Source organism: Engystomops pustulosus, chromosome 1, assembly GCF_040894005.1.
Source record: "Engystomops pustulosus chromosome 1, aEngPut4.maternal, whole genome shotgun sequence".
NCBI classification, from domain to species: domain Eukaryota; kingdom Metazoa; phylum Chordata; class Amphibia; order Anura; family Leptodactylidae; genus Engystomops; species Engystomops pustulosus.
In genome coordinates this window covers 257,029,592-257,057,342 of record NC_092411.1, presented here as the reverse complement: position 1 = coordinate 257,057,342, position 27,751 = coordinate 257,029,592, and the positions used below count along the sequence as shown (strand labels likewise).

The 27,751-nt window shown below is 41.4% G+C and overlaps 1 protein-coding gene across 1 annotated transcript in view; it reads left to right on the top strand.

Annotated features, from left to right (window-relative positions):
* Nucleotides 1-14,289: 14,289 nt before the first annotated feature.
* Nucleotides 14,290-27,751, top strand: part of NWD2 (NACHT and WD repeat domain containing 2) — a 132,118-nt gene continuing 118,656 nt past the window's right edge. Inside the window, exon 1 of the mRNA XM_072125901.1 lies at nt 14,290-14,692. Within this exon, the coding sequence (XP_071982002.1) occupies nt 14,542-14,692 (151 nt within the window). The 5' untranslated portion in view covers nt 14,290-14,541. The remainder of the gene's footprint in view (nt 14,693-27,751) is intronic.

The following is a 27,751-nucleotide window of genomic DNA, read 5'->3' as shown; positions in this document are numbered from 1 at the left end:
GTTATGAAAAAAATAAACGTAAAATAAAAAGAAACTGGCAGACTGTGCCTAATTGAAATACAACCCCGGGCCCTAATAAATTTTCCCACTTCGGTCTTTGCGATGGATATGTGCGTCACTAAAACACAGTGGTCGCAAGTCTGACTCCAAATTGCTCCCAATTTGATAGTAGATGCACTGCAGCAAGTACAGCCACCAGCAGATCAACCAGAAATCAAATATATATAACGCTACTGTAGGCGTAATTAAGACGTTTGTATTCTCCTATGGCTATTTTCTAGCCAAGTATTACAGCACACTACTATGCCAGATGAGATGACGCTGAGTTATGAAAAAAATAAACGTAAAATAAAAAGAAACTGGCAGACTGTGCCTAATTCTACTCAAACCCCTAATAAATTTTCCCACTTTGGCGTTTGAGGTGGATATGTGTGTCACTAAGAGCTAAACACAACGGTAGCAAGTCCCCCTGCTAATTCCTCACAATATGGTACTAGCTGCAAATAAAAAAAAAAAAAAATTATAACGTTATTGTAGCCCTAAGAAGGGCTGTTGGGTTCTTTTAGAATCACTCCTGCCTAACAGTAAGCTAATAGAACACCCTAACGCTTTCCCTGAGCAGCAGCAGCTCTCTCCCTAGCGGCATCCAGACAGAGAATGATCCGAGCAGCGCGGGCAGCGGCTAGTCTATCCCAGGGTCACCTGATCTGGCCAGCCAACCACTGCTATCTACGTGTAAGGGTACCACGTCATGCTGGGTGGAGTGCAGAGTCTCCTGGCTTGTGATTGGCTCTGTTTCTGGCCGCCAAAAAGCAAAACGGCGGGAGCTGCCATTTTCTCGAGCGGGCGAAATACTCGTCCGAGCAACGAGCAGTTACGAGTACGCTAATGCTCGATCGAGCATCAAGCTCGGACGAGTATGTTCGCTCATCTCTATTTGCATGTGATTTTATTGCAGGATTTAGCCAGAACAACTTCAGGGACAAAACATCAATAGCAAAGAGCATGCTCGCTATATAATAACTGGGCTGGTAACCATTCTATATGTTATATGACTTGTGTTCACAAAATAATAAAACCAAGTTCAGACCTTGACTGTCTTGTCATCTGTGATTCTTTTGTTAGTGGATGATGACAAGCATTCACACATATCAGCTTTATTGTATTTGGTCCAGTTTAGAAAACAAAGGCTGGAGTCTGATGGTTGTAGTGAGATATATAGGGCACTTCTTCTCAATGACAGCTGGAGGATGTTTGTAGATAGAGTACATTAAAGGGAACCTACCACCACGATTCTACCTATAAAGGTAGAATGGGTGGTAGGTGGCTGTACTGAAAGTGAGGATAGCCCTTTTTAGAGCTAATCCTCACGTCCCCGCTATCTTTTTAAAATATTTAATACCCTAATATGTAAATTTTCTAGAGCGGCTACTGGGGCGCCTTCGTCCAAGAAGCCGGAGTTCTGCACATGCGCAGTAGCTCCGGCTTTGGAGCAGTGGCCTCAGAGATGCGGGCCGGCTTCTTGGACAAGTGCACGCAGCTACGAGGTAGAATCGTGGTGGTAGGGTCCCTTTAACGCAAACCACTCTCAATCCATTACCATCTTATTTCCCATATGTACTGTACATGTAGGTTCAGGCTGGCAAACCATATGCAAGTAAAGGCCAAAGAGCTGCAGAAGAAGACAACCTAATTTGAAGGTCATTATGGCCCATTTCCTGGGGCTGCTCCAAAAAAAACCCATATCACTACAGACACCTTAAATCTGATCATTGCAGCCTCGGGCTAAAGTGAAGTATGCAGAGAGCTTCACAAGAGGTCACAGTTGGCAGAGAGGTCCGTTTGTAGCTAGGGGTCATCTGTAAGTCGGGTGTCCTTAAATCGGGGACTGCCTGTATTTCTCAGAGAATAGTTGCATGTGTAAATCATGCCCATCCATCATGCCTGGAATTGTATCTTTACAGGATGCGTCACAAAGTCACAGCCTACCACAGACTGTATCACGTTGAATATCTGAGTATGAGTAGCAGGTATATGTAGCAATTTCTCATCCTTAAAATAAATTCTTGCTCCCGAACACATACTGACTTTTATCTGAAGGTCACCAAGAGTGAACTAGTCAGAGAAAATTTTTTGCACAGAGGACACCCTGATTCTATAATGACTGCCACTTGGCTTTTACTTCAAAGGCTATGCTCAGCAAAGCGGAAAATCAAGATGTTTTCCCCATAATAAACATGCCATATATTATTATCATAACTGAGGGTGTTTTTACACATCTTTTAGGATCACTATTATTTTTAAAACTTAAAGTGACCCTGTCACCAGAAATGTGATTTTCTTTTAGCTGGGGACAGGTTCCAGTAGCCTATGCTATGCTAATTTTAATTATACCTTAGTCAGCATTCTGAATTATTTCAGTAGTTATATATAAGTTTAATTCATATTACCTAGCTCCCTGCCAGCAGCATGTAGTGAGTCTCCAGGTAGGGAGAGCTGCAGCCTGTGTGTGCCTTTGTTACCTCATACCTTCTTCCTCTACTTCACAACATCCCCCTCCCCTGCCGGCTCAATGCATTGAGGAGAGGGGAGGGAGCAGGATGAGTGGGGAGGAGAGAACAATGATACAGGCACACACAGACTGATGATTCCCCTCTCTGCTGACTCGCCACATTCCTGGTGATAGGATCGCTTTAAAATATCACCATTTACAAGTTAAAGGGTCCACACATTCAATTTTTAATCAACCCTTGCATATACACATGGTAGGTATCCTGAACAAGACCAAGAGACCTTTCAACAACAGTCTCCCAATAGCCCCTTCTTTCAAGTGATTGTTCCATTCATATTCAAATTTTTCCACCTCAACCCCCAGGAGGATCCTAAGGTAGGACAGCTCAACCCTAATGGAGAATCATTTCTATTCTGATGGAGTTATATATTACCAGGTGAAGAAGTAGTCATCCATATTTTCAATTTAGTCAATTCCAGAACCCAGGACCATGAACAACAATTTTTTTGTGTTCTACACTGTAAGAGGTTTCCTAAAAGTAATGAACTGTGGTTGATCACCTTGACCTTGGTGTATCTGGTATTACAGTTTGGATTAAATTACTTGAATGTGGCTGAGCTTCCTTACCAGACTCAATCCATTAAGAGGAACTGGTTACTCAGAAATAGGCTAATTTTGTTATCCAGGAAAACATATTTAAAGTAGGCTTTGTATACATCTATATAATGGCCAATTCAGGCCACCATGAACAATCAGAAAATGTGGTCCATTTTTTGCATCTGAACTAGTCATAGTGATTTATGAGGAATCAAGTCCCAAAAGAATTGCATCTCTTTTGCCCTTTACAGCCTTAAGAAAATCTTGGAAATAATTTGGCACACAGAACGAGTTTACCGATACAGACCTTACCTATTTTCCATTTTTTTACACAACTCCAGTTGTTACTGTAAAATAATAGTTTTTAATAGTTCTTACAGGAAAATAATAAGCCATTGCTTACTTCTGGTCAATGCTTTCCCAGGTGGAAAAATGAACCCCTTTCAGCCGGTAGTGGATTACAACATAGGCGGTTCGGGCGGTGGCCCAAGGCCCAAGCCTCCTTGGGGGCCCATGGTCACCGAAACCACCCTCCAAATTTTACACTCAAAAGGACTTCACCCAGGAAATCCTCATACATCTGTTCCTGCTCTCAATACACTTGTTCTCAAGAGCCATTTAAGCACCTTTAAAGGTCCTCCTAACGTTAAGAAGCATTAGAAGGGACACATCATCCATTCCTCAAGAAGCCTGATTCTATAACAATGGGGCTCATTTACTAAGGGTACGCGGACCGCATTTTCGTCGGGTTTCACAACGATTTCCAGGGTTTTTTTTTTAACAGGGTGTTTTGGGGCATGGAATCGGATTTTGGCGCAATCGTGTTGATTTTCATGCGTCGCAATTTGGGGGCATGGCTGTCGGACTACGCACTGGATTTAAAATTAAAATTGTGTCGCAAGACACCCACTTACAAGCACCGGGAAGAAGAAGGTGAACTCCAGCGGACTTCAGCAGGGAAGCAACAGATGCAGGAAATTTGGCGCACGAGTTACGTCAATCTCATTGCGCCGCGTTTCATCTTCGTCAGACCTTCCGGATCGGGGATCGCGACCAAACCGGGTAAGTAAATTTTCCCCAATGACTCAAATTTACATTGTAGTGCAGATAAGCCTGTATGGAGGGGTTCCATACAATGTACAAACCTGTCATTATCTCTCGCATCAGTACTGCACCAATCACGGCAGTTACATTCAAGACACAATGGGGCAGATTTACTTACCCGGTCCTGTCGAGATCCAGCAGCACGTTCTCCATCGAGGATTCGGGTTTTCCGGCGATTTACTAAGGTAGTGCGCCCGATGTCCACCAGATGTCGTTGCTGCGCTGAAGTCCGCTGGAGTCCGCCGGAGTTCACCAACCTATGCTGGGTGCAGATAAGCGCATGTCAAGCGACACATTTAAAAAAAAAAATACGGCAGTTTTTTCGAATCCATTGGGTTTTCTGACGGCCACGCCCCTCGATTTACGTTGCATGCATGCCGGCGCCGATGCGCCACAATCCGATTGCGTGCACCAAAAACCCAGTGCAATTCAGGGAAAAGCGGCGCAAATATTCAGGAAACCTGACGGAAAAACGCGATTCGGCCCCTTAGTAAATGACCCCCAATGTCACCTCGGCCAATCACTGGGAGAGTGGCCACTTTTAACGTGAATTGCAGCTGGAAAACTAACCGGCGGCACCAAAGTAGACTGGGGAGCAGCTGGTAACATTTACTTATTTTACAGCTACCCGTGAGATTGTTTCATTTACTGGATGACCACTTTAACCACTAAAGATCTATAGATCTCATGGGATTTCACCCATAACCGCCATGTATAATGCACAACTTATTCCTATTAGACCACTAATAACTTTAGGTTTTAACTGCTAATCCTCACTAAACCACCAGTAATCAGCAGTATAATACCTGTTATACTAATCCCGGGGCTATTATACTGTCCTTGCATGAAGATAATTAGTGGTCAGTGTCGGCCATATCTGATACAGTATGTGAAGGAAGCAACACTGGATTGTTTGTTTACAGTCTTGTCCATTTTGCATTCTTCCCGTGTTTTCTCTACACTGATTTTGATGTTGTTTTCTTTGATTCCGTAAATGCCTGTGAATAAGTGATTTTCCAGACTAAAAGGAAAAACATCATTTAGAAGAGCCTGTGGTACGGAGAAAACTGGAGCAGCAGAAACAAGATTGCTGCATGTCTCACCAAACAATGAAAGGAAAACATTGATTCTTTTTTGTAACTTTTTATAAACATGAAGCCGAGATATTTTCCTTTCTTCTTTATTGTGCAACTGTTTATCCTCTTCTGTCAAAGTGTCTGAATGGAAGGACGGTAAAACATCAGCTTTTTGTCTCCATGACTTTGATGGAATTCCATGTTTTGTTCTTTTTTATATATAAAGAGGGCATTATTGTGTTTTTTAAAGGAATTAGAAATCGTTACAGGTTTTTAAAATGTCCCATGGGTCTAGATCCAAGGGGATCAATAAAAAAATCTTTTTCTGGAACTTAGCTTTGTAGTTAAGTGCAGGGATACAGTACCATATGTGTGACCTGTATGTCTGTAAGCCCACCACCTATATGGCTCCCTACGGGGGACTGTATGAGCGCTTGCAAAAAGAGTGAAAATTTGTACAGAAGAAGAAAATTTAGCACATAGTGGCCAAGATTTATTGAAGCCCCTGCGCCAGGTTTATGTCGAACTTTGCACGTTCTTTTTCGTGCAAACTGCTTGCACGTTTAATTAAGAAGTGTCACATGTGGGTCATGGCTGCACTATTCCCAAAGCTAAACACATTTCTGCATTGAAAGCGGCAGTCTGGTGCACAGTCGGATCGTGCACCACATTTATTAAGCAGTGTCCGACAGAAATGTGTTGCATGCCCTTTGTAAAAAAAAAAGTTGGTGCACTCTGTTGGGGCAGTGCAGAGAGCACCAGGTTCATGAAGAACGGGTGCCACAATTCATGAATCAGGCGCACCCTGCACTATACATAGGCAAACTGCACCTTAATAAATGTGCCAATTGAAAATAGAGTACATAGTGATAAAGCCACAGCTAAATTGCGAAAGGGGAACTCCAATATGACCATTGACACTTGCACCTTGGAGTATGGACAGGACAGGGTGTACATACTGGTTGGTATGTGATAAAAACTATAATCCACAGTAAATGGTTAGCACTGGATACAACCCAATCAATAGCTTGAGATTAGGAGGTCCTACACAGTGTTGGAATCCAGTCAGTTCTCCTACACCGGATTGTTAGAATAAGTGGGATGTGTCCTGGTCTCCCTGTGTTCTGTCTATCATAGGATGCAGTTTAAAGCTATGACAAATTCTCTGCTGTACTATTCAGAGAAGAACTGTATTTTAGGGCGGTAGTAAAAGACATAAATTTGCTTAAATCCCCGAAATAGCAAGTACACCCATGAGCATAGCAGGTATTCAATCTATATTGTAGTTCTATACAAAGAAATTTGAACAGTTTTTCCAAGTATGTTGAAAAAACTTGTGGAGAATGAGGCAGGAATGACAAAAAGAGAACAAGGACTTCTTCGGGTCCAGGATTCCAGGTTGCTCTAGTATTTCCTGGTTGTCTTATGGAATTTCAAGGAGGTACAGGAACATGCTTCAGTAGGCTCCAAAAAAAAGTGTTCAAATTAGCACGAGTGGTATCTAGATTTGGGTTGTCAATGATCTTTTGTGGATGGTCTATCCCAGAGATCCAAATGCACTGTTCATCAGCAGAGCAAGATGGAGAAAGTCGGGAAACAAGTCACCGCCATCATGTGTAGAGTCATAGCTCTGAAAAAGACATAGGGAAGATTTATTAATTTGTCCACAATATAATTATGTTGTAGTTTGCACTGAAAAACTGCCCGCACCACATTTATATAGGATTTTAGACTGTTTTGGGGCGTGGCCTAATAAAATGGGGCGTGGCCTTGCACCAAAAAGATCCAGTGCGCCAGAAATGCTGCTTACCTGACAGAATTGTGTCCTAACCTTCTGGTGTAAAGTAGGTTGGCTTAGGAGGTGCAGAGTACAACTAGACAGTCTCATACTAAGGACAGAGTACATGGAGCTGCATTGGCTGGATGCCATCATCACAGCACTGAAAATGAATTTACAGCTTCCTGTAGTTATAGCTTTTTACAGAGACCTGTTGCAAAACAGCTGACGGATGCAGGGTCCGGTTATTGGCCCCCAATGATCAACTATAGGTTGGCTATGAATAATTAGCCTGGATTCCCATACAGTGAGATACTGTGCATTGCAGCCTTCAGTCACACATACAGGGCCTAATGCGTTTTAATTTTAAATTTCCACCAATCTTATTTTAAGGAAATGCTCCAATTGTTTACTGCTGAAATAATTATTTTTCGTGAATTCCAGAATGTACAGAATATCCGCATATTGCACCAATACAGAAGAAGTTATATGGAGGTCCCCAGTCCACCGCAGGAAGAGTAACAAAGAAATCCCCGTAAAGTTCTTAGTTCTTCCACATTGTAAAAAAAGCTAATTAACAGAAACTGTACAGCAATCCCATTTACTGACTATTAGCATACATGACTTTATTCCGCTTCTTAAGAACCCTGATTTACAAAAATACTGAGTCCACAAATCCTGATTATTAGCACAGTCAGTTTTACCTTGTTAAATGGCGTTTCTGACAAAAGATATTGACATTCCTCTTCCTGCGCAATAAATACATCCGAGAAACGGCAAAATGAAGGTCTGCTTTGTAACTAATGTCCTTACCCCGAGGGATTAATTGGCATCAAACCGAGTCTTTGATTCATCTGCATTCACTTCCACCCAGCCACTCCAATTCAATCAATTCTGCTCCATTTGATAATTAAACCTTAACTCAGAGACAGTCATTTGGAGAACAGTGCTGTGGCATTTACCCAGAGAAAAAGCAAGTGATGTCCTGTAATATGTCAAGGGAAGAAAAAAAAAATCATAAAATCCATTCTTCCGGTAGTGTCAAGTCATGATGTCACTGTCCTGGGCCTCAGAGATACAGCCATGAGCTCATTCCCAGATGCATCTTTATTCCGGCTTGTATAAATGTAATTAATGTATAATATCGGGAGCGCAGTCTGCTGGTGGGGACATTATAATGAAAATATTGATTTGCCATGAAAAAAAATGTTTTATGGCTGGGTCCTGGGAATGGAGGGAGAGGAGACACAATTTTTGTTATCATAACAGGGCTCGCCATAGGAACTGCTTCAGCTTCAAGGTCAAAGGATATAGACTGTAATATCATGATGGGTTACCCTATTACACGTATTTTGGGAATGCCAAAGGCTAGTTATCTTTTGGTCTTGCCTGTACCAACTGATCAATTATATATTTGAAAATCTTTACTTGGTTTTTACCTTCTTAAATCAGGCTTAGAAAACATTTGTTACACCCCAACACAGGTTTGTGCAATGTCATATTAGTTGTTCTATTGCTTGAAATATGGAAAATATGCAGATGACCGACATCCAAAGAAACTATTTTAAACGTCAATAGTAATTATATGTCTACACCCCACTCCATTAACAAGAAAAAGGTGGATACACCGAAATGTCGCATCTGAAATAAAGATCACCCTGCATTAATACACAAACTGGAGTGCTGCTGCCTTTCCTGAATATACTATTGGATCCTTGCCACTGATATACAGATTTATGCACCCAGACTAGTAGGTTGTGCTGCCTTGAACTTTCTTTTTTCTATATATATATATGTAAACATTTCTTCAATTAGATGTTATTAAAAAAATTTACCTGGGTGAAGAAAATTTTTTCATAAATGTAGTCATATGGTCCCTTAGAAACAAGACTGGGTCCTTGGATACGACCACCTCTGCTGGAGGGATTGCACAAAGAAACAAAAGGTTTTTGTACATGAAATGTCCAGGAGTCACTACATGTCGCACAGCCATCCTGTGGTAATGAACCCTGAATCCAGGAGGTCAGGCAGGACTCTATAGCACATGTCTGGCCACTGCTGCCAAAATGTGAGGTGGTCGTATCCGAGGAAGCTATCTCGTTTCTAAGGGACAACATGGCAACATTTACGAGAAAACCCCTTTAACTCTTTAAATGCTGCTGGCATTTGAATGGCTTAACTGTGTGTTGCTGGCACTAGCATTGCAGAGGCCCAATGATGTCCCTAAAGGATCGTCACTCCCTGATGATGTCATCGGGAGAGTCGATCCTCCTCAAAATGGCGGTGCGTGCCTGCCGCAGTAATTTTAATTCTGCTGACAACTTTTTAAACAGTTAATGGGGCAGATTTCTCAAGCTATCTGAAAGTCAGAATATTTCTAGTTGCCCATGGCAACCAATGACAGCCCAGCTTTCATTTTACCAGTCCTCATGAATATTTTAAGGGGGAGCTGTGATTGGTTGCCATGGGGAGCTAGAAATATTCTGACATTCATACATCTTGAGAAATCTGCCCCAATGTCTTTGACTGGTGTTGGCACCGATCACGGGTGTCACTAGTGGGGAGGGGGGTGGGTGGATCTAAAAAGGGTTTTGAAATTAGGGTCTGACGTTTGACCGGTCTGCTCCTCACTATGTATGAGTACATATTTACACACAGCCAAAATACTTGCGGTAAATTTAATTGTAAATGGAATTATTGGAGAACCTCATTTTGGGCTAAGCCCTTACACTTTTAACAGTCCCCCTTAATGTGCTATATCTTATTGGGGTTTTTTTTTACTTCCTTCTGCCTGCTTGTCTCTTGTGTACATGTATATTGAGAGCAGAAACAGCTGTATGAGCATTTCATAGGTAAAGTAATTTAGGGAATGGTTTTGGTGGCTCTGGGTCCCTAGAAGGCTTGCGCCCCGGGCTACCGCCCTCACCCACATATTATCCACTACTATGTTAAGAGTGGACATGCAATTATTCCATATACTGATAAGTATAGATAGAAGTTAAATAGTCATTAATGCATAGGAACCTGTGGTCAGTATTATCACTGAATAACTTTGCAGTCCATGTCCAACCAGAACTGGTTGATGCTATGGAACCATTGACTATATAGAAGGGTCAAGTTTCCTTTAAACCATACATATTCCTAATATTTTCTGGTTTGGTCAAATTAAACTGAATCCTCATAAATAAAAATACCTGATCTTGTATCCTTAGTGCTTTGAAGGCTTTGCTTCCTCCCGGGGACTTACATTTCCTGCCCATTCTAAGCCGCTCTCTCTGGGAGGTTTATATATAATGCACAGACTGTAAAGGTCCACGGCTCACATTAATGTCGCCTCTAGCTGTGACCACAGACACTTCTTCCTCTCTTGGCAGTAAAATAAAAGAAAGTGTTTTGTCTACAGGGTGCAGCCTTTTAGCCTGATCTTTGTACTACGCCTTTTTCTCCAATTCTTGAAACGCACAGAGAGAGAGATTTACGGATCATAATTATAAAGGAAGCACTGCCAGGCACCCAGGGAGCTACTAAATTTTTTATTTGGGCCATATTCACCAGGATGCCCCACCGCACACTGGGCAAGCGAGCAGCACAGAGTAAGTACAATTATTTATTTATGTTTTGAATCATTAGGCAGCAGAAGCATTATACACTGTAGATAATGGATCACCCTTGCATATTTTAAGAGCACTAGAAATGGCACTTGGCACTGCTATGGCATTTATAGAACACAGACGTAGCATATACTATGCCATCTGTAGGACGTAGGGGTGCGGCGTAAGCAATCAATATACTGCAAGATCCACCATAAATCACAGCGATGATACTATATTTACTATATACATGCATATTTATAGAGAGCGAGAGACGTAGCGTTAGTTACAGAATGCATCTAAATTAAAGGGATCCACAATGTATTTATTACTTACTAATAAAATGTAAATGAAAGGGAAATGGCCCCAATACCAATAATTTAGAGCAATAAAACCATTAATAGACGTAGACAGAAGCCCATTGGGCTCCTCAATGTTACCATTACAGGTCACTTATTCATGAAACTTTGGGGATGATATTTCATCTGTTTTCCTTTATCACTTTTTCCGAATTTTTTGTCTTCATTAAAGGGGTTGTCCGAGTTTTGAAAAAAAAACTATATGTGGCCAGGAGCGGGCTGCCTAAAACAATGAAGATGTACTTACCTCCCGATGCCCTCCGGTATCCAGCGCTGCTGTCGCTCTGGTCCGGGCGCCATGTAAACAAACATTGCCGCCGGACCAGCGCTGCATTCAGCTTCCGGCCGTACCCGACAACCTTCTGGCCCCCATACACAATGTTGTGTATAGGGACGGATAGGCGTACCCGGCCACGGCCAGCCGGAAGCTGAGTCCAGTGCTGCTCCGGCGGCCATGGCGCCCGGACTGGAGCGACAGCAGCACTGGATAGCGGAGGGCACCGGAAGGTAAGTACATCTTTATTGTTTTAAGCAGCCCGCTCCCGGCCACCTATAGTTTTTTTTCAAAACTCGGACAACCCCTTGAAGACTGGAACAAATAAGGGACAAATAAATGTCAACTTGGACAAATAAGTAGTTAAAGAAACCTAGAAATGTATCTTTATTTTGACTTTTTTCTTCTCTTTTTGTACATTTTGTATTCTTGTGACTTTTTTAAAATATTTGCGTCTTTTTTTTTTAGCCTATGCCCGGGTGTTATGAAGTTCGCTGGTGAGTGTGACTGTCGCAGCGTTCCTGAAGTATCTTTGCAAGACAGGTGTTTTATTTGATGTGCAACTTATTTTTGAGCAAAACAGTGACGTATTATTCGCAAATCGAAGTACAACAGACCCATACTTCCTTTCATACATGCACCAAAAGAGTAAAAAAATTAATTGAAAACCCGCGAATCAAAGAAAAGAAAGACATACATCAAAACGGCTACTATGGAAAAGTACATAGCACTGCTAAAGTATGCCGACTTCAGCCAACTTCAGAGGTAATAAGTCATCCCCTCTGTGCCGGAAACCTTGTGCCAGCAAGTGCCGAAATCTCGTGGCAGCAGAGAGCCGTAGGGAGGAGGCACTGAGAGAGCAGGGAGAAAGTGGGAGGGGGGGCGGTGCAAGAGCCAGAGCCCAGGTGCATGAAGGGTCCTGTGACGCCTCCTGAAGCCCTTGTGCTCCATTTGAATTAAGATAAAAGAAAATTTAATACATAGAGTACTGGAGCAAAGCTGCTTATATGGATATACCCGTATTCACACTACTGAGAGTTAGTGATAAATAAAGACAGATTAAGGTTTGTAGATTTGCTAGTACATCCACAGGGTCAAATCCCCTCTGCCAAAAAATGCAGGTCCCAGAAGTCCAATATCTCCAGAATCTCCTGAGCCTTGTGAAATGTTATTGCATAAGGCATTTGATATGTGATATAGGTACTTTACTTCACATGCTGTAAAGGGGCGTGGGCGTGGCTTACATTTTCTATGCCCCTGTCAAAAAAGGGGCTTTCTACATCCCACAAGGGGTGTGGCTTTAGAAAAAGGTAGATTGGTCCTGAAATGTTGTGCAGAATGCCTAAATGTAATTCAGAAGGTGGATCCAGGCCTGGGAGAAACCAATACAGTATAAGCAATACGTCTTAGTGATGGAGCCTGGTGCAGGTTTTTACATTTAAATCTCTGATGCTCAGGTTCATGTAGCAAGTAGGTGGTGAAGCTCCAGTAAGAGACACAGGCGTCTCTGTGTTGGGCCACTTTAATGTAAATAGAAATCCGCAGAGTCACTTGTATTGATTATGAGAGTCCTGTATGATGTGACTTATAACTATGCATATATAAAGTGCTTACATTGTATCTTCATCACATAGTGGACCCTACAGTCAGTAATAATTAATGAATGTTTTGTTATTGTCTTACTACTAAGTAAGATCTATTTCCCCTGCTCTGTGATGTTGTTGGCTATGAGGTTACTTTTATATAAAGAAGAGATTTTGGATCTAAAAAGTGGGGCATTTATCCAGTATAGCGCCTCCCGCCTTGGACTGGATCCTCCGGTGTGCCCAGGCTCTAACCCAATGATGTTCAAGCAGTAGACAACCCAATATGTAGAATAGTAGGTTTTATTTTCTAGTGGATGATGAATTGTGGCCCCCCCATTAAAATGTTATCAGGTGGGACGGAGCAGACCAGTCCAACACTGGTGCCTCCTATTGTTGAAGTAGAAGCTCTACCAATAGACCTGGATGGCAGTACCTTTAATTGTGTAGCTATTTGATAATGCTTAAATGTGTAACAATAAATAAATAAATAATAATAATCTTAATGAATCTATCAACTCAGGATAAATATATAAATATAATAATAATCTGAACAACAACACTAATCTACCGTATTAATAATGAAATCATTGAATAATCTAATAATAATCTAATAATTATGAATTAATTAAACTGGTTAAGAAAATATTTTAAGTTTATTAATAACATTAATTATCAGGGATGATGATGATGATAATAATAATAATAATAATAATAATAATAATAACACTATAATTATATGATACTAATATAATTAGTATACTAACTATATTATTTGATTATATGATGATAATAATAAAAATTATTTAATTACTTAAACAACTTAAGATACATATATAAATATAATAATACCATCAATAATAATAATAATGTAATTCATTAATGAATGAATTAAGCTGCTTAAGAAAAGAATAATACCAACAATAATTTTTTTAATGAATTAAACAACTTAAGATACATATATGAATTTAATACTATTACTAATAATAATAATAAAAATAATGGTACAAATGATAATATCATTAATCATGATAATGGTAAAGATAAATTATTAATAATAATTGCAACAAATGAATAATATGCGTATTATAAGGCACTTTTCTATTTAAAGGAGAATAAAGGAGAAACATAAGTATAAGTCATCTGATAATAAAAGTATAGGTAAGTATAAAGGATGCTGGGTGTGATTTTGGATACTATTCTCTGTGTTAGGTAATATTCTGCTTCCACCTGCATGCACTATAGTATACAGTCTGTATCTAGATGCAATTCTTATATATGCACTGTGAGGATGGGCACTGGGGGTGCCTGCTGTGCCCGGTGTGCAGGTGGTGTGTGCAGCCCTGGTGCCCCTCCTTGTAGCTGGGCAGGGAGAGGAGGGCTGAGGATTCTCCCAGTCACATGCTCCCAGCAGTAGCTGCACTAGCTGGAGCTGCCTGACTGCAAGAGAACAAGCCAGCCTGGCACTCACACTACATGCTCCCTGTGATGCCACTCATCCTGGACCTACCCCTTCACTGTGCTGTCTCCTTGCAGTAGTTGGCATGGTCCCTCTCTGTCTGCAGGTGATTAACCATTTAGATGTGGGTGGCAGTGGCTAAGAAGTTGCCCAGCAGTGACTTGCCTACTTCACTTCTTGTCCCTGGCATGTCCCTGTGAAGCAGATGACATGTGGCCGTCTGGAGCGAGCAGTAGGGCACCATGCCCCCGGGACTCTGCTATCAGGAGGGCAGCTTTCTCTGGGAACCTCTCTGCCATGCCCCCTCACCTCGTGCCAACTGGGAAAAGCGTCAGAGTCTTCATCAGTGCCAACCCTGAAGGTAAGTCATACTTTATTACACTCATATGCTGCTGCAGAACCTCTTGGATAGTGACAATAGTAACAGTTGTCTATGGGATGAGACTGCTACATGCACTATACATGTATATTATTCCAATATAATGTGTGTTCTTATATACAGGTCTTTCTAAAACATATCTATATAGATGTTTTATGGGGTAGTGACATCTGTTTGCTTATTATTTGGATTTTTTTTACCCAATATATGTCCTTTTTGCTATGTATCCCATGTTAAGGATATTGTATTATGATGTAAGTATTATGTATATATATTATATGTAAGGCTAAGGGATATTATATCTATGTATGGTGTATCAGATACCAGTATACGATCATATAGATCCGGTGTCATGGATGCAGATTTATGTGTGTGGTTATTAACCCCCTCTCTCCAGGAGAAGCCCCCTATCCCTAATAGTTGGGGAATACACTACAGAGTGTGTGAGCATGTCCTCATCATTAAGTGTATTTATAGTAAGCCTACACGGCTCATTGAGCCGGAGATGAATGCCAGGGTTACAGAAGATCCATCACATATTAGCCTGTTGTCTACACTTCCTCTAATGTATTTCTGATCTCTCTACAATGTGCTCAGATGTCAGACACCAAGGATGTGTGAACCCTGCATAACAGATGACTGGCATGTGCTCACAGCACCCATCACAGAGACAGCAAAAAAAAAGTAGGTGCCCCAGATTTAGCAGAAGAAGATGTTACTGATATAGTAAGCAGAGCAGAAAGTACAGTAGTTATCTCCGAAGGGACCAGACCAAGAGACGGATGAGCCCGGTAGAGTGACAGTTCTCTATGTGGACTATGTCTAGATGGAAATGATAACATGTGTATATACAGAACAATGTACAGTACAGTATACGGATCTGATATATACAGTACAACAGGTGCAGCGGTGCTGAGTTTGTCATAGGAAATTGTATTACAATTTTCACCTAGTTCTAACATATGATATGAAACCTATACAGTATAATTTTAGGCGTATGTGATGCGTTTGGTGTCAATGTAAAGTTTGCTACATTTGTATCAGGAAGGAAGTTATTACAACAAGAAGCTACATGGTGGATATATATATATATATATATATATATATATATATACATTCAGATATTCTATATATTGCATAAAGGAATTATTATTGTTATTATTATTATTGCATCTTCTTTTGCGCCATAGCTTGCGATATTACATAGGACCGATCTATAAAATATTCTATATATTGCATAAAGGAATTATTATTATTATTTTATTATTATTATTATTGCATCTTCTTTTGCGCCATAGCTTGCGATATTACATAGGACCGATCTATAAAATATTCTATATATTGCATAAAGGAATTATTATTATTTTATTATTATTATTATTATTATTATTATTATTATTATTATTATTATTGCATCTTCTTTTGCACTATAGCTTGCGATATTACATAGGACCGATGTATAAAATATTCTATATACTGTCCTATGGCAGTTGTATGATTTGCGTCTCCTCCTCAATGATATCATCCTACCAGGAGACTGTGACTGCATAGCAGTAAGTTTTGAGGTTGTGCACTGGTGACATCATCGTCTACAAAAAGCGTTGACATCACTGCCATCTGAACTGGGGATGTGAAGACTTTTTGCTAAGGAGAAGGATGGGGCCTGACATGATCACACATGATCTTGCTTATATATTTGACCTTGCTTGGATATGAGATGCCCAGCCATTCTCCAGCTTCTGTAGATAACCTGAGCTTTCCAGGGTCTGTAGCTGTAACCAGATCTCTACATTATGGCTCACAATATGTGCACTGTGTACTTCCAGCCTACACTAAGAAAAAGCTGGAAGCTGCTAAAACTATCAGTATGTCATGTAATATTTGCTGATAAATCATTTCCTATAACCTGAGGATATATGATCAGGCCTGGACTTCATGCGTTTTCATCAGGGTCACTCACTGCTGAGTATATGTTTATGTAGAAAGCCAATGTCACTATGTATTCTGCCTTTCTCCCTTCTATTATGTCTATTACATAATTACCATCTACTTCTGTTATCAGAATGAGCAGAGCAAACAGCGATGACCCCCCTAGGGGGGCAATGATGTCCTGTACCTACAAGCAGTCACCACTAGTGGGTCAGAGCAGAAGGCAATCTGCCCAATCTGCAGGAGTAGATTTGGTGTATATGATGCCCAAGCAAATTATGTCCTCATACATTGTATTGACACACTAAGGATGGGCAAGGCAAGGCATGGTATAGAGCAAGTGTGGCTGAACAGATGTATGTATAGTTTGGCTGTCAAAATTATAATTTCTGTTCCTACTTGTTTTTAAGTCTAATAGGTAGTACTTATTTGATAAATGATGACTCTCTACACAGGGTTGCCATCAAGAATTTCAGGGCCCCATTCAGGAATAATTTACAGGCTTCCCATCCTAGTGCACTTTACAGTTTACTATGCTATACCATAACACAGAACATATCACAGGCCCATACCTTAAAAGGTTTGCCACACAGTTCTAGATAGAAGTAGCAATCTAAAGATGGGCCCTTTCAGGTCCACAACTTCATAACGTCTTCTGATCATCATTTCTCTTTCATTGCTGCATTGTTGCCCACAGTTGTTTTCAGTTCCTTGCATTAAATCTTCACACTGCGCCTCTAAAAATACCACAGTCACTACAAAACTGTAGTCAGACCACAATTGACCCTTGTTTGCCCCTGCATGTATCAAATATACTCATCACAACACAGCTGTGATCCTTGCATGTATTAATGATGATAAATATTATGTCCCTTTAATAAATTATATATTCCTCTCTAAATAAAATTAATAAGTATAAATACAGAACACCTTCAATAATTCATTAAAATATATATAAACCCTTAATTACATTGGGGCAGATTTACTTACCCGGTCCATTCGCGATCCAGCGGCGCGTTCTTTGCGGTGGATTCGGGTCCGGCCGGGATTCATTAAGGTAGTTCCTCCGACGTCCACCAGGTGGCGCTGCTGCGCTGAAGAGCATCGGAACGCGCTGAAGTTCACCTGCCTATACCTAGTGAAGGTAAGTGCAAGCTCCGCAACACTTTTTTTTTGTTTTAAATGCAGCGTTTTTTCCGGATCCGCCGGGTTTTCATTCGGCCACGCCCCCCAATTTCCGTCGCGTGCATGCCAGCGCCAATGCGCCACAATCCGATCGCGTGCGCCAAAATCCCGGGGCAATTCAGGGGAAATCGGCGCAAATCGGAAATATTCGGGTAACACGTCGGCAAAACGCGAATCGGGCCCTTAGTAAATGACCCCCATTAAGTTTAATGTACCCCTAATAATGTACTCGCTGCACCCCTGAAGTAATTATATTACAAGGAGTGCTTGTTCCCTGCTAGTAAATATACACTCACCGGCCACTTTATTAGGTACACCTGTCCAACTGCTCGTTAACATTTAATTTCTAATCAGCCAATCACATGGCGGCTGATGGTGCATTTAGGCATGTAGACATGGTCAAGACAATCTCCTGCAGTTCAAACCGAGCATCAGTATGGGGAAGAAAGGTGATTTGAGTGCCTTTGAACGTGGCATGGTTGTTGGTGCGAGAAGGGCTGGTCTGCGTATTTCAGAAACTGCTGATCTACTGGGATTTTCACGCACAACCATCTCTAGGGTTTACAGAGAATGGTCCGAAAAAGAAAAAACATCCAGTGAGCGGCAGTTCTGTGGGCGGAAATGCCTTGTTGATGTCAGAGTTCAGAGGAGAATGGGCAGACTGGTTCGAGCTGATAGAAAGGCAACAGTGAGTCAAATCGCCACCTGTTACAACCAAGGTAGGCAGAAGAGCATCTCTGAACGCACAGTACCTCGAACTTTGAGGCAGATGGGCTACAGCAGCAGAAGACCACACCGGGTGCCACTCCTTTCAGCTAAGAACAGGAAACTGAGGCTACAATTTGCACAAGCTCATCGAAATTGGACAGTAGAAGATTGGAAAAACGTTGCCTGGTCTGATGAGTCTCTATTTCTGCTGCGACATTCGGATGGTAGGGTCAGAATTTGGCGTCAACAACATGAAAGCATGGATCCATCCTGCCTTGTATCAGCGGTTCAGGCTGGTGGTGGTGGTCTCATCATGTGGGGAATATTTTCTTGGCACTCTTTGGGCCCCTCGGTACCAATTAAGCATCGTTGCAACGCCACAGGCTACCTGAGTATTGTTGCTGACCATGTCCATCCCTTTACGACCACAATGTACCCAACATCTGATGGCTACTTTCAGCAGGATAATGCGCCATGTCATAAAGCTGGAATCATCTCACACTGGTTTCTTGAACATGACAATGAGGTCACTGTACTCAAATGGCCTCCACAGTCACCAGATCTCAATCCAATAGAGCATCTTTGGGATGTGGTGGAACGGGAGATTCGCATCATGGATGTGCAGCCGACAAATCTGCGGCAACTGTGTGATGCCATCATGTCAATATGGACCAAAATCTCTGAGGAATGCTTCCAGCACCTTGTTGAATATATGCCACGAAGAATTGAGGCAGTTCTGAAGGCAAAAGGGGTCCAACCCGTTACTAGCATGTTGTACCTAATAAAGTGGCCGGTGAGTGTATATTGTATCTCTGGCAATTATAATTTAAGCAATTATCTCTGGCAATTATCTCTGGCAATTATAATTTAAGCAATGTCCCTTATTAATAATTTTATATAAATATCCCTTAATCAACTATAACACATGTAATGACCTGCATTCTTCATATCAGTCCCTGATGAATGTTATATATATGGCCACATTATAATTATTATGTAAATATTGCCTGGTATAAAAAATTATTACCGTGTATATGTCTGATGCCTCCATCATGAATTATAGTTATTACAAGCAGAGGGAAGACTCTTCTGTGCTGCTTGGATAATCAATTGTATCAGTGTCTTAAAGGCACTTGTACAATTTATTATTTAATTAACTAATTGTTTAGTAATCCAGAACCCCATTGTGGCCACATCGAGTACTAAAGTAATGGGTCACAGCACTAATGCACATGACAGAAAGTGGGGAGGGGGAGGGACATGCGTGAGTGGGGAGGAGAGGAGACTGATACAGACACACACAGGCTGGCTGGGAGCTAGGTAATGAGAATTAAACTTGTATAATGTATTGAAATTATTCAGAATGATGACAAAAGATTTTTTTAAATCAGCACAGCATAGGCTATTGGAACCTGTCACAAGCTAAAAATGCCATTCCTTGTAACTGGTTCACTTTAAGGAAATGCTGTCCCACTGGACAGGAACATGCTATGATTGCTTTTAGGTCACCTATCATATTATTTAGATAGTAGGTCATTAGAGGAACCTACCACCAGGAATACACTGATGGTAGATTCCTTTTTCTTGTTCAAAGCCCTACACTACCAAATATTTTTCGCCCTATCTAACTAAATAAAAACTTTATATGTCCTCTAGGTAAATTAACTTCAGGGGTAATGGGGCATGGATTAGAATGGCTGGGAGCTGAGGCTACTCCACGCCCCTGTAGTCTCCGAAGCCTTCCTACACATCCCCGAAGCACTCTCCGGCTCTTTAGCCCTTCTTTACGAAAGGGTGATAACTTTCGGCTCACTTGGTGCCATCTCCCCTGGAGAAGAGCAGGAAAATTAGAAAAAAATCAGCTCATAAGTGAATGACACAACTGTCTTCCGAAATGAGGCACAATGTGGGTGGGGCTTAAATGAAAGAATGAAATTTGTGCCGTTTTATAGATGAGATGTGAGTAAATCCCAAAAATGGGTAAATGCTTGTTGGAAAGCCATCGCCCCCCCCCCCCTCTATTAAATAGATATTAACAAGTTAGCGGTTGGGTGGGTTGTGAAGGTTTTCTCAAATTTTATCTGTGGGGTCACTGCTGATCTATATAAAGATCTATTCTTTTTTTGTATCCGCATTTTAATGTATTATCCTGTTTTCTAGAGTTATATCAGGTCCATTTAATTTGAGAATCTTACGGCAAGAACAATATGTGCTGCCTGTCAAAGATACAGTGATATATTGCAATGCAAACATCGCTAGACACCCACGGCGCTCAATTTAGGAAATTTATTGACGGGAAATTAAGAAGCTTTAATTGAAAAGATTTAAATGTACAAAGAAATTACCAGAGAAAAGAGCTGATAAGAAGACATAACGGTTCTTCCAACGGTGCTTTAACGCTTTAAAATTGGTAATAATTGCTCCAAATGGCGCAGCCGGGTGTGCAAGGTTGGGGAGATTTCTCTTTCTTACACAATGGGGCAGATTTACTTACCCGATACTGTCGCAATCCCGTGCGTTCTCCGATGAGGATGAAGTCTGGTGCGATTCTTCAAGATCGTGCGTCCATTTTCCTTCATCTGTCACTCCCCCGCCGAAGTCCGCCGGAGTTCACCTTCTTCTTCCCGGTGTATGTGAGTGCATTGTCTTGCAACACAATTTGAATTGTAAATCCCGTGCTTAGTCCAAATCAGTCGGGTTGTCCGTCGGCAATGCCCCCCCCATTTTTGTCTCATGCAAGTCGCCGCGATTGCGCCAAAATCCGATCGCGTGTGCCAAAAAACCCCACTTAAATGTGGCGCAAATCGGAAATAGTGGGGAAACCCTTAGTAAATGTTCCCCAATGTCATGACCGACACAATTCCAGAAATTTCAATTGTAGAAGGTAAATGTCATTGTCTCCTAAACTGGGGAACATATAAAAAACATATACCTGCTACTGCTTATGTGGTAAGGGTTAAACTAAAAATTCTCTATCCATTTACCCGAATACACGTGAAGGCAGTATAAAATCTAAGAGGTTGTTGCATAACAGACAAGCAGCTCTGACATTTCCTCTGCAGAAGATGATGTGAAGGAGATGTAGTGTTACAGGACGGGCAATGAGATGATAACTACATAGATGTCTGAAGGCTGCCATAGTGTGAACTTCTCTCAGCTGTCACAGAGAGATGCCCTGTAATTCAGCTGAGAGTTGTGGAACCTGTCAAAAAATACCTCCAAAATACAGTTCAAAGGGCTCTAAAGGAGTGCAGGCAGTATATACACATGGTCACATGAGCAAGAATACAGCACATATCCCTCCACAGTATGTCTTCTCCATGGTGTGCCAAGGTTTGGGAAGAGCTTTTATTTCTAAAAATATTAAAAAATATTGGATAATACAATTACATCTGCTTTTTGTAGGGAATCTGTCATTGGGGGTTAAAGTATGTAGCCCTATCTCTTATTACCTCGATATGTCACTTGTCACACTGCACACTATACGGAGAAGACTGTCAGTCAGTGGCAGGGGAGCACACACCTATAAAAAGGGGCATAACAGGGTTTTATGGAATCTGTTACCGTGAAAAGTAAGAGATGCAGCTCTAAAACAGGGTCCTGTGACTTGTAGATTCATAGTGAATCATAAGGACACAGAGAAGGTTGCCCCTTTTATAGTAAATCTCTTCTATTAGACATGTCTCAATGGGGCATATTTATCAGGAAAACGTCAGTGGCGCAGAGGCCCTGAAATAATCGTAAATGCTAGCTTATTGCTAGCTTTTGCTATTATTTGCCCTGCTCTGCCACCTTCACCCCAGTGGGGCGTGAAGGGGGGGGCGCGGCCGGCTGAGTGGAGGGCGCGGCCGGCCAGGAGTGGGCCAGCGCGGGCGTTACTGTCCCCGTGAAAAGTTACTATCATACATGAAAAGTCACCGGCTGCTTCTTTTTTTACGCCAGGTCCTGCCTGGCGTAGGATAAACGCTGCTCTGCTGGCAGCCCGATACATCAAGAGGTGGAAGCGCGAGCGCCAGCGTATGATAAATATCCCCCAATATGTATATGTACCCACGTCTTTACAAGCTGCAGCCTCTCCATGCCCTGTGCTTATACACACACATAGCTGCAATCTCTGTCTCAGCTCCAGGACGTCCGTGTGATGTCACCCTCTATTTTTCTCTCTTCTCACAGTCCACCCATACTGATATAGGCAGGGAGAGGGAGACAGAGGGAGCAGGATGACTCAAACTAAGCTGCTGCAGCTCCTCCTATTTAGCAGAGCTCACATGTGTAAAGAAAGAAGCACAGAAGGTCTGCACACAATATAAGAGTAAGTAGCAGGACAGCTTAATCACTGCATGAAATTACAGGGATTGTCTACAAGGCAGTATAGGCAGACAAGCAACTTACGTGAAGTAGTAGCTAACCCCTTTAAGACGGGGACTAATAAACACATTTTAACTTTTAACTTACAAAACATGGATTAAAGGTGAATAAAAGGGGTATTCCCATGTTGGAATGATATTACATTCTTATTAGGGTACGCTGTATGGTACATTATGAGAACTTTACAAATCCAAACAAAGCGATGACATCCATCCATGGGACTGAGTGATAGTTGTATACATACTGCAACCAATGGTAATGATCATAATGGGCCTTCACAATCACTAAGACATGTTATATCTGAATGTTTTGCTGTCACTTGTTTTAGTGATATTTTAATGCATAGACCCAGACTTAAGAACACCCGACTTACAGACAACCCCTAGTTACAGACGGACCCCTCTGCCCCCTGTGACCTCTGATGAAGTCTCTGGATGTTACTATAGTCCCAGACTGCAATGATCAGCTGTAAGGTGTCTGTAATAAAGTTTTATTAATAATCATTGATCCCATTACAGCAAAAAATTTTGAAAATCCCATTGTCCCTGGGACAAAAATTTTTTTTTCTGGAGTTACACTTACTACCTAAACCTGTTCCAACTTACATACAAATTCAATTTAAGAACAAACCTAAAGAACCTAACATGTACATAACCCGGGGACTGCCTGGAATCCCTATTTATGGATTTTTATTCATAAAAAAACTTTAACATTTCTCTTCTGTTGTTGTACACTGTCCTTGTTGTCCCCATGTGTGATGAAGCATAATGAATCATTTGTGTAAAGTTGTGAGGATGGTAAAAGTGTGAAGCAGCCGCACAAATTCTCTATTATGCCAATTACATTCTGTATCGCGTCAATCAAATTACATTTTATGGAAAAACGGCAGCTAAAAAAAAAAAAAGCTTCTATTTAAGGAATACCAAGCCCGTGTATTGCTGAGATAGCAAGATATCGCTGATATGATTGGGAGGATAGAACATGGAATTAGGGGGAGGCATGTACTGTATGGGGAATATACTGGTAACATATACAGACAGTCCCCGGTTACATACACAATAGGGTCTGTAGGTTTGTTCTTAAGTTGAATTTGTATGTAAGTCGGAACTGTATATTTTATCATTGTAATCCCAGCCAGAACTTTTTTGGTCTCTGTGACAATTGGATTTCAAAAATGTTGGGTTGTCATAAGAACCAGGATTAACACTAAAGCTTCATTACAGACACCTGTGATAACTGTTACAGCTGTATATTGTAGCCTAGGGATTAAGTACAATAAATTACCAATATCCAGTGGTCCGTTTGTAACTAGGGGTCGTATGTAAGTCGAGTGTTCTTAAGTAGGGGACCGCCTCTATATTATAGGTTATTATCTGCACTATTTCCAGAACAAAAATTACAGATTCTAAATGTAAGGAACAATTAAGCTCGTCTCTGTATTATTTGGTCGCATTTCAGTAATGTTACTGTAATTTGTCAAAGAATCAATTGTTACCATCGATTTCCAGTTAGTGTATATAACGCATCATTTGTTTCTCCAATACCAAATGTCTAGGGATGTAAGTTATAATATAAGGACGTAGATTCGGGGAATTCATTAGGACTGATATATTTGATGTGACTTTTTCTTGGTTTTCCTTGGTTGAACATTGTATGTGCGTGATGGATGGGATGAGCGGCTTTTAAGGCAATATAGTTGTACTGTATTGTGCTGTATGTGCAGCTGTTTTAAGGTTTTGTTCTTAGATAGCGCCGTTCTCTGTGTAGTGGTTGAACAGTGACATGGCAGCATAGCTCCTATTCATTTATATGGGAATGGAGTTGTATGTTGGAAGCATACGGCAGCTCATGGTAACAGGTGTTCCCCCATTCTGCAGATCGCAGTGGGTCACACATTTATCCTATGGATAAAGGAAGATTTACTTTAATTGTTAAGTAAGAATCTCTCTCTCTCTACCCTAGCAGGAAGTCCCAGCACAATCTCTCCTGCAGCTAAATGGTATCATTTTTATCTGCTGCATGTGAAAAGGCTCTTTTTTCTTTATACTCTAAAAGCATAGAAGCTGAAGAGACATTCTTACTTTATACTGGTTCACTTGTTTCTTGTAGCCTACTGAGCCAAATATATCCTAGTGCAGCGGTAGGGAACCTTTTTGGCTGTGAGAACCATGAACGCCACATATTTAAACATGTAATTTTGTGATATACAATATGCACATGCCCCACCCAGTAGATAGGTAGCCACAGCACATGCCCCCAGTTGATGGGTAGGTAGCCACAGCACATTCCCATCAGTAGTTAGGTAGGTAGCCACAGCACATGCCCCCCAGTAGATTGATAGGTAGCCAAGGCACATGTCCCCAAGTAGATAGGTAGCCACAGCACATACCCCCTGGTAGATAGGTAGCCACAGCACATGCACCCCAGTAGATAGGTAGGTAGTCACAGCACATTCCCCCAGTTGATGGGTAGGTAGCCACAGCACATTCCCATCAGTAGTTAGGTAGGTAGCCACAGCACATGCCCCCCAGTAGATTGATAGGTAGCCAAGGCACATGTCCCCAAGTAGATAGGTAGCCACAGCACATACCCCCTGGTAGGTAGATGGCCACAGCACATTTCTCCCCAGTAGATAGGTCGGTAGCCAGAGCATATGCCGCCCGGCTGATAAGTAGTTAGCCACATCACATGCCCCAGTTGATAGGTAGGTAGTCACAGCACATTCCAAGTGGATAGGTAGCCACAGCACATGCCCCTTGTTAGATAGTCACAGCACATGTTCCCCAGTAGATAGGTAGGTAGCCACAGCACATTCCCCCAGTAGATAGGTAGGTAGCCACAGCACATTCCCCCAGTAGATAGATAGGTAGCCACAGCACATTCCCCCCAGTAGATAGGTAGGTAGCCACAGTATATGACCCCCAGTAAATTGCTAGCCACAGCACATGCCCCCAGTAGATAGGTACGTAGCCACAGCACATGTCCCCCAGTAGATAGGTACGTAGCCACAGCACATGTCCCCCAGTAGATAGGTAGCCACAGCACACGCCCCCAGTAGATAGATAGGTAGCCACAGCACATGTCCTCCAGTAGATAGGTAGCCACAGCACATGCCCCCCCAGTAGATAGGCAGCCACAGCACTAGCCCCCCAGTCGATAGGTAAGCCTCTTTTAGGATCTACTATTATGTGAGGCACATAATAATGGAGGGGGTTGCTCCTCATTAGTGAGGGAGACTTTAAGAGGGAAGTATGAGCTTCTGAGGGTACCGTTACCTCATGGGAAACACCATGTAGTGTATAGAGATATTATTGATAACATTGGTCCTGTTGATGTATATATGCCTAGTGTATAACTGTATTACATATAAATACTTTTTACATTTTTTTGGACTTGTACCTATAAATCAAGGGGATGAATTAACACACCTCTGATGAGCCTAAGGCGCATTTGCCTGTGCTTTATACTCCTGATGGAGCAATGAATCATAGCAGAGAGCTTGAGGTATGCTGTGTTCAGTGAAGAGTGAGCTCCAAGTCCAGGTACAATCCTGGAATATAGATTTGTTGTTAGCAGAAAAAAGACTAGAAAATGCAAAGGTAAAATAGCAAACTGCTGACCGATTACATTATCTTCCTGACATCATGGGATTATTTTTACCAGAAAATTTCTATACATTCTGTAATAACCAATTTCCAAGCGCTGATGCACAATGTTACAGAACACATTCAGATCAATACTTCCCAACATGTTGTCTAAGGTGTTAATATTTGTCATTGCAATGTGAAGAATTGGTTATTTCACTTCCAGCTTTATCTATATGTTCCATTGAACTAGCAGCGACATGTGACAGATGATCCCATCCTATCAATTCCTTGACATTTTCACGGCTATGTGTGTATCCCAGTTAAAAGGGCAGCCGCATATATATTGGATGTTGTTCATTTAGTTTTCACTTATCTATCGAATGGCTTCTGTCAGCTTCAAGACTCAACTATTTAAACTCTTAACTATTTTCTTTGTAAAAGCAAAGCTTCTCCTCGGGCCGATTGTGGCTGAGGCTCTTATTAGATATATTGGATTCTATACATCTTTTTCCGTTCAGCTGCCGGGTGCAAGGAACAGTAAGAGCGTGAAGCCTGGCATTATTCACCTGTTTTATTTAACTCCCTCCATACCCAGGGAAGGAAGACTCTCTGTATGACTCTATATTATGGCTTTTCTCGAAACAATAACCTTCCCCGGTGAGGTCTAGTGGATTATTACTTTCAAGATGTAAGACAATATTATATGCTTTAGGCTTTGTGATAAGAAAAAAAAGCGCTATTCAATAATTCCTACGAAAATGGTTTTACTGTCAGAGTGAGAACTACTCTAAGGCTATTGTAAGTCTATGTGCTGTGCAGTAGATAGGCTGGTAATCATGCATCCAACCATTACAAGGACCTCCAAAGTGGTGAAATGTTTTTATACATAGAAAAAGTATTACCATTAAAAATAATACATAAAATATATAGGAATGTGAGCCCTGAACCTAGCAGACTTTCTCTACCTACTTGCCCAAAACCACCCTAGTGGTGGCCAGTAACTGGGCGACAGTACCTGCTTAATTCTAAGTGATAACAACAGACGAGAGCAAGAGAAATGAAAAAGAAAAGTAGCCAAAAACCTAGAGGACAGCGAAGTACCAAATCGATAGAGAAAAGGGAAAACCAGGAAGACAAGCCAAGGGGTCAGAAGATACCAAGTATACGCAGACAGAATACATGTAAGCTTAGTCAAGTGTGCACTATAACAATCCTGGTTCCCAGGATCTTTTATGTGATGTTGGAATCCTGATTCTAACGCTGA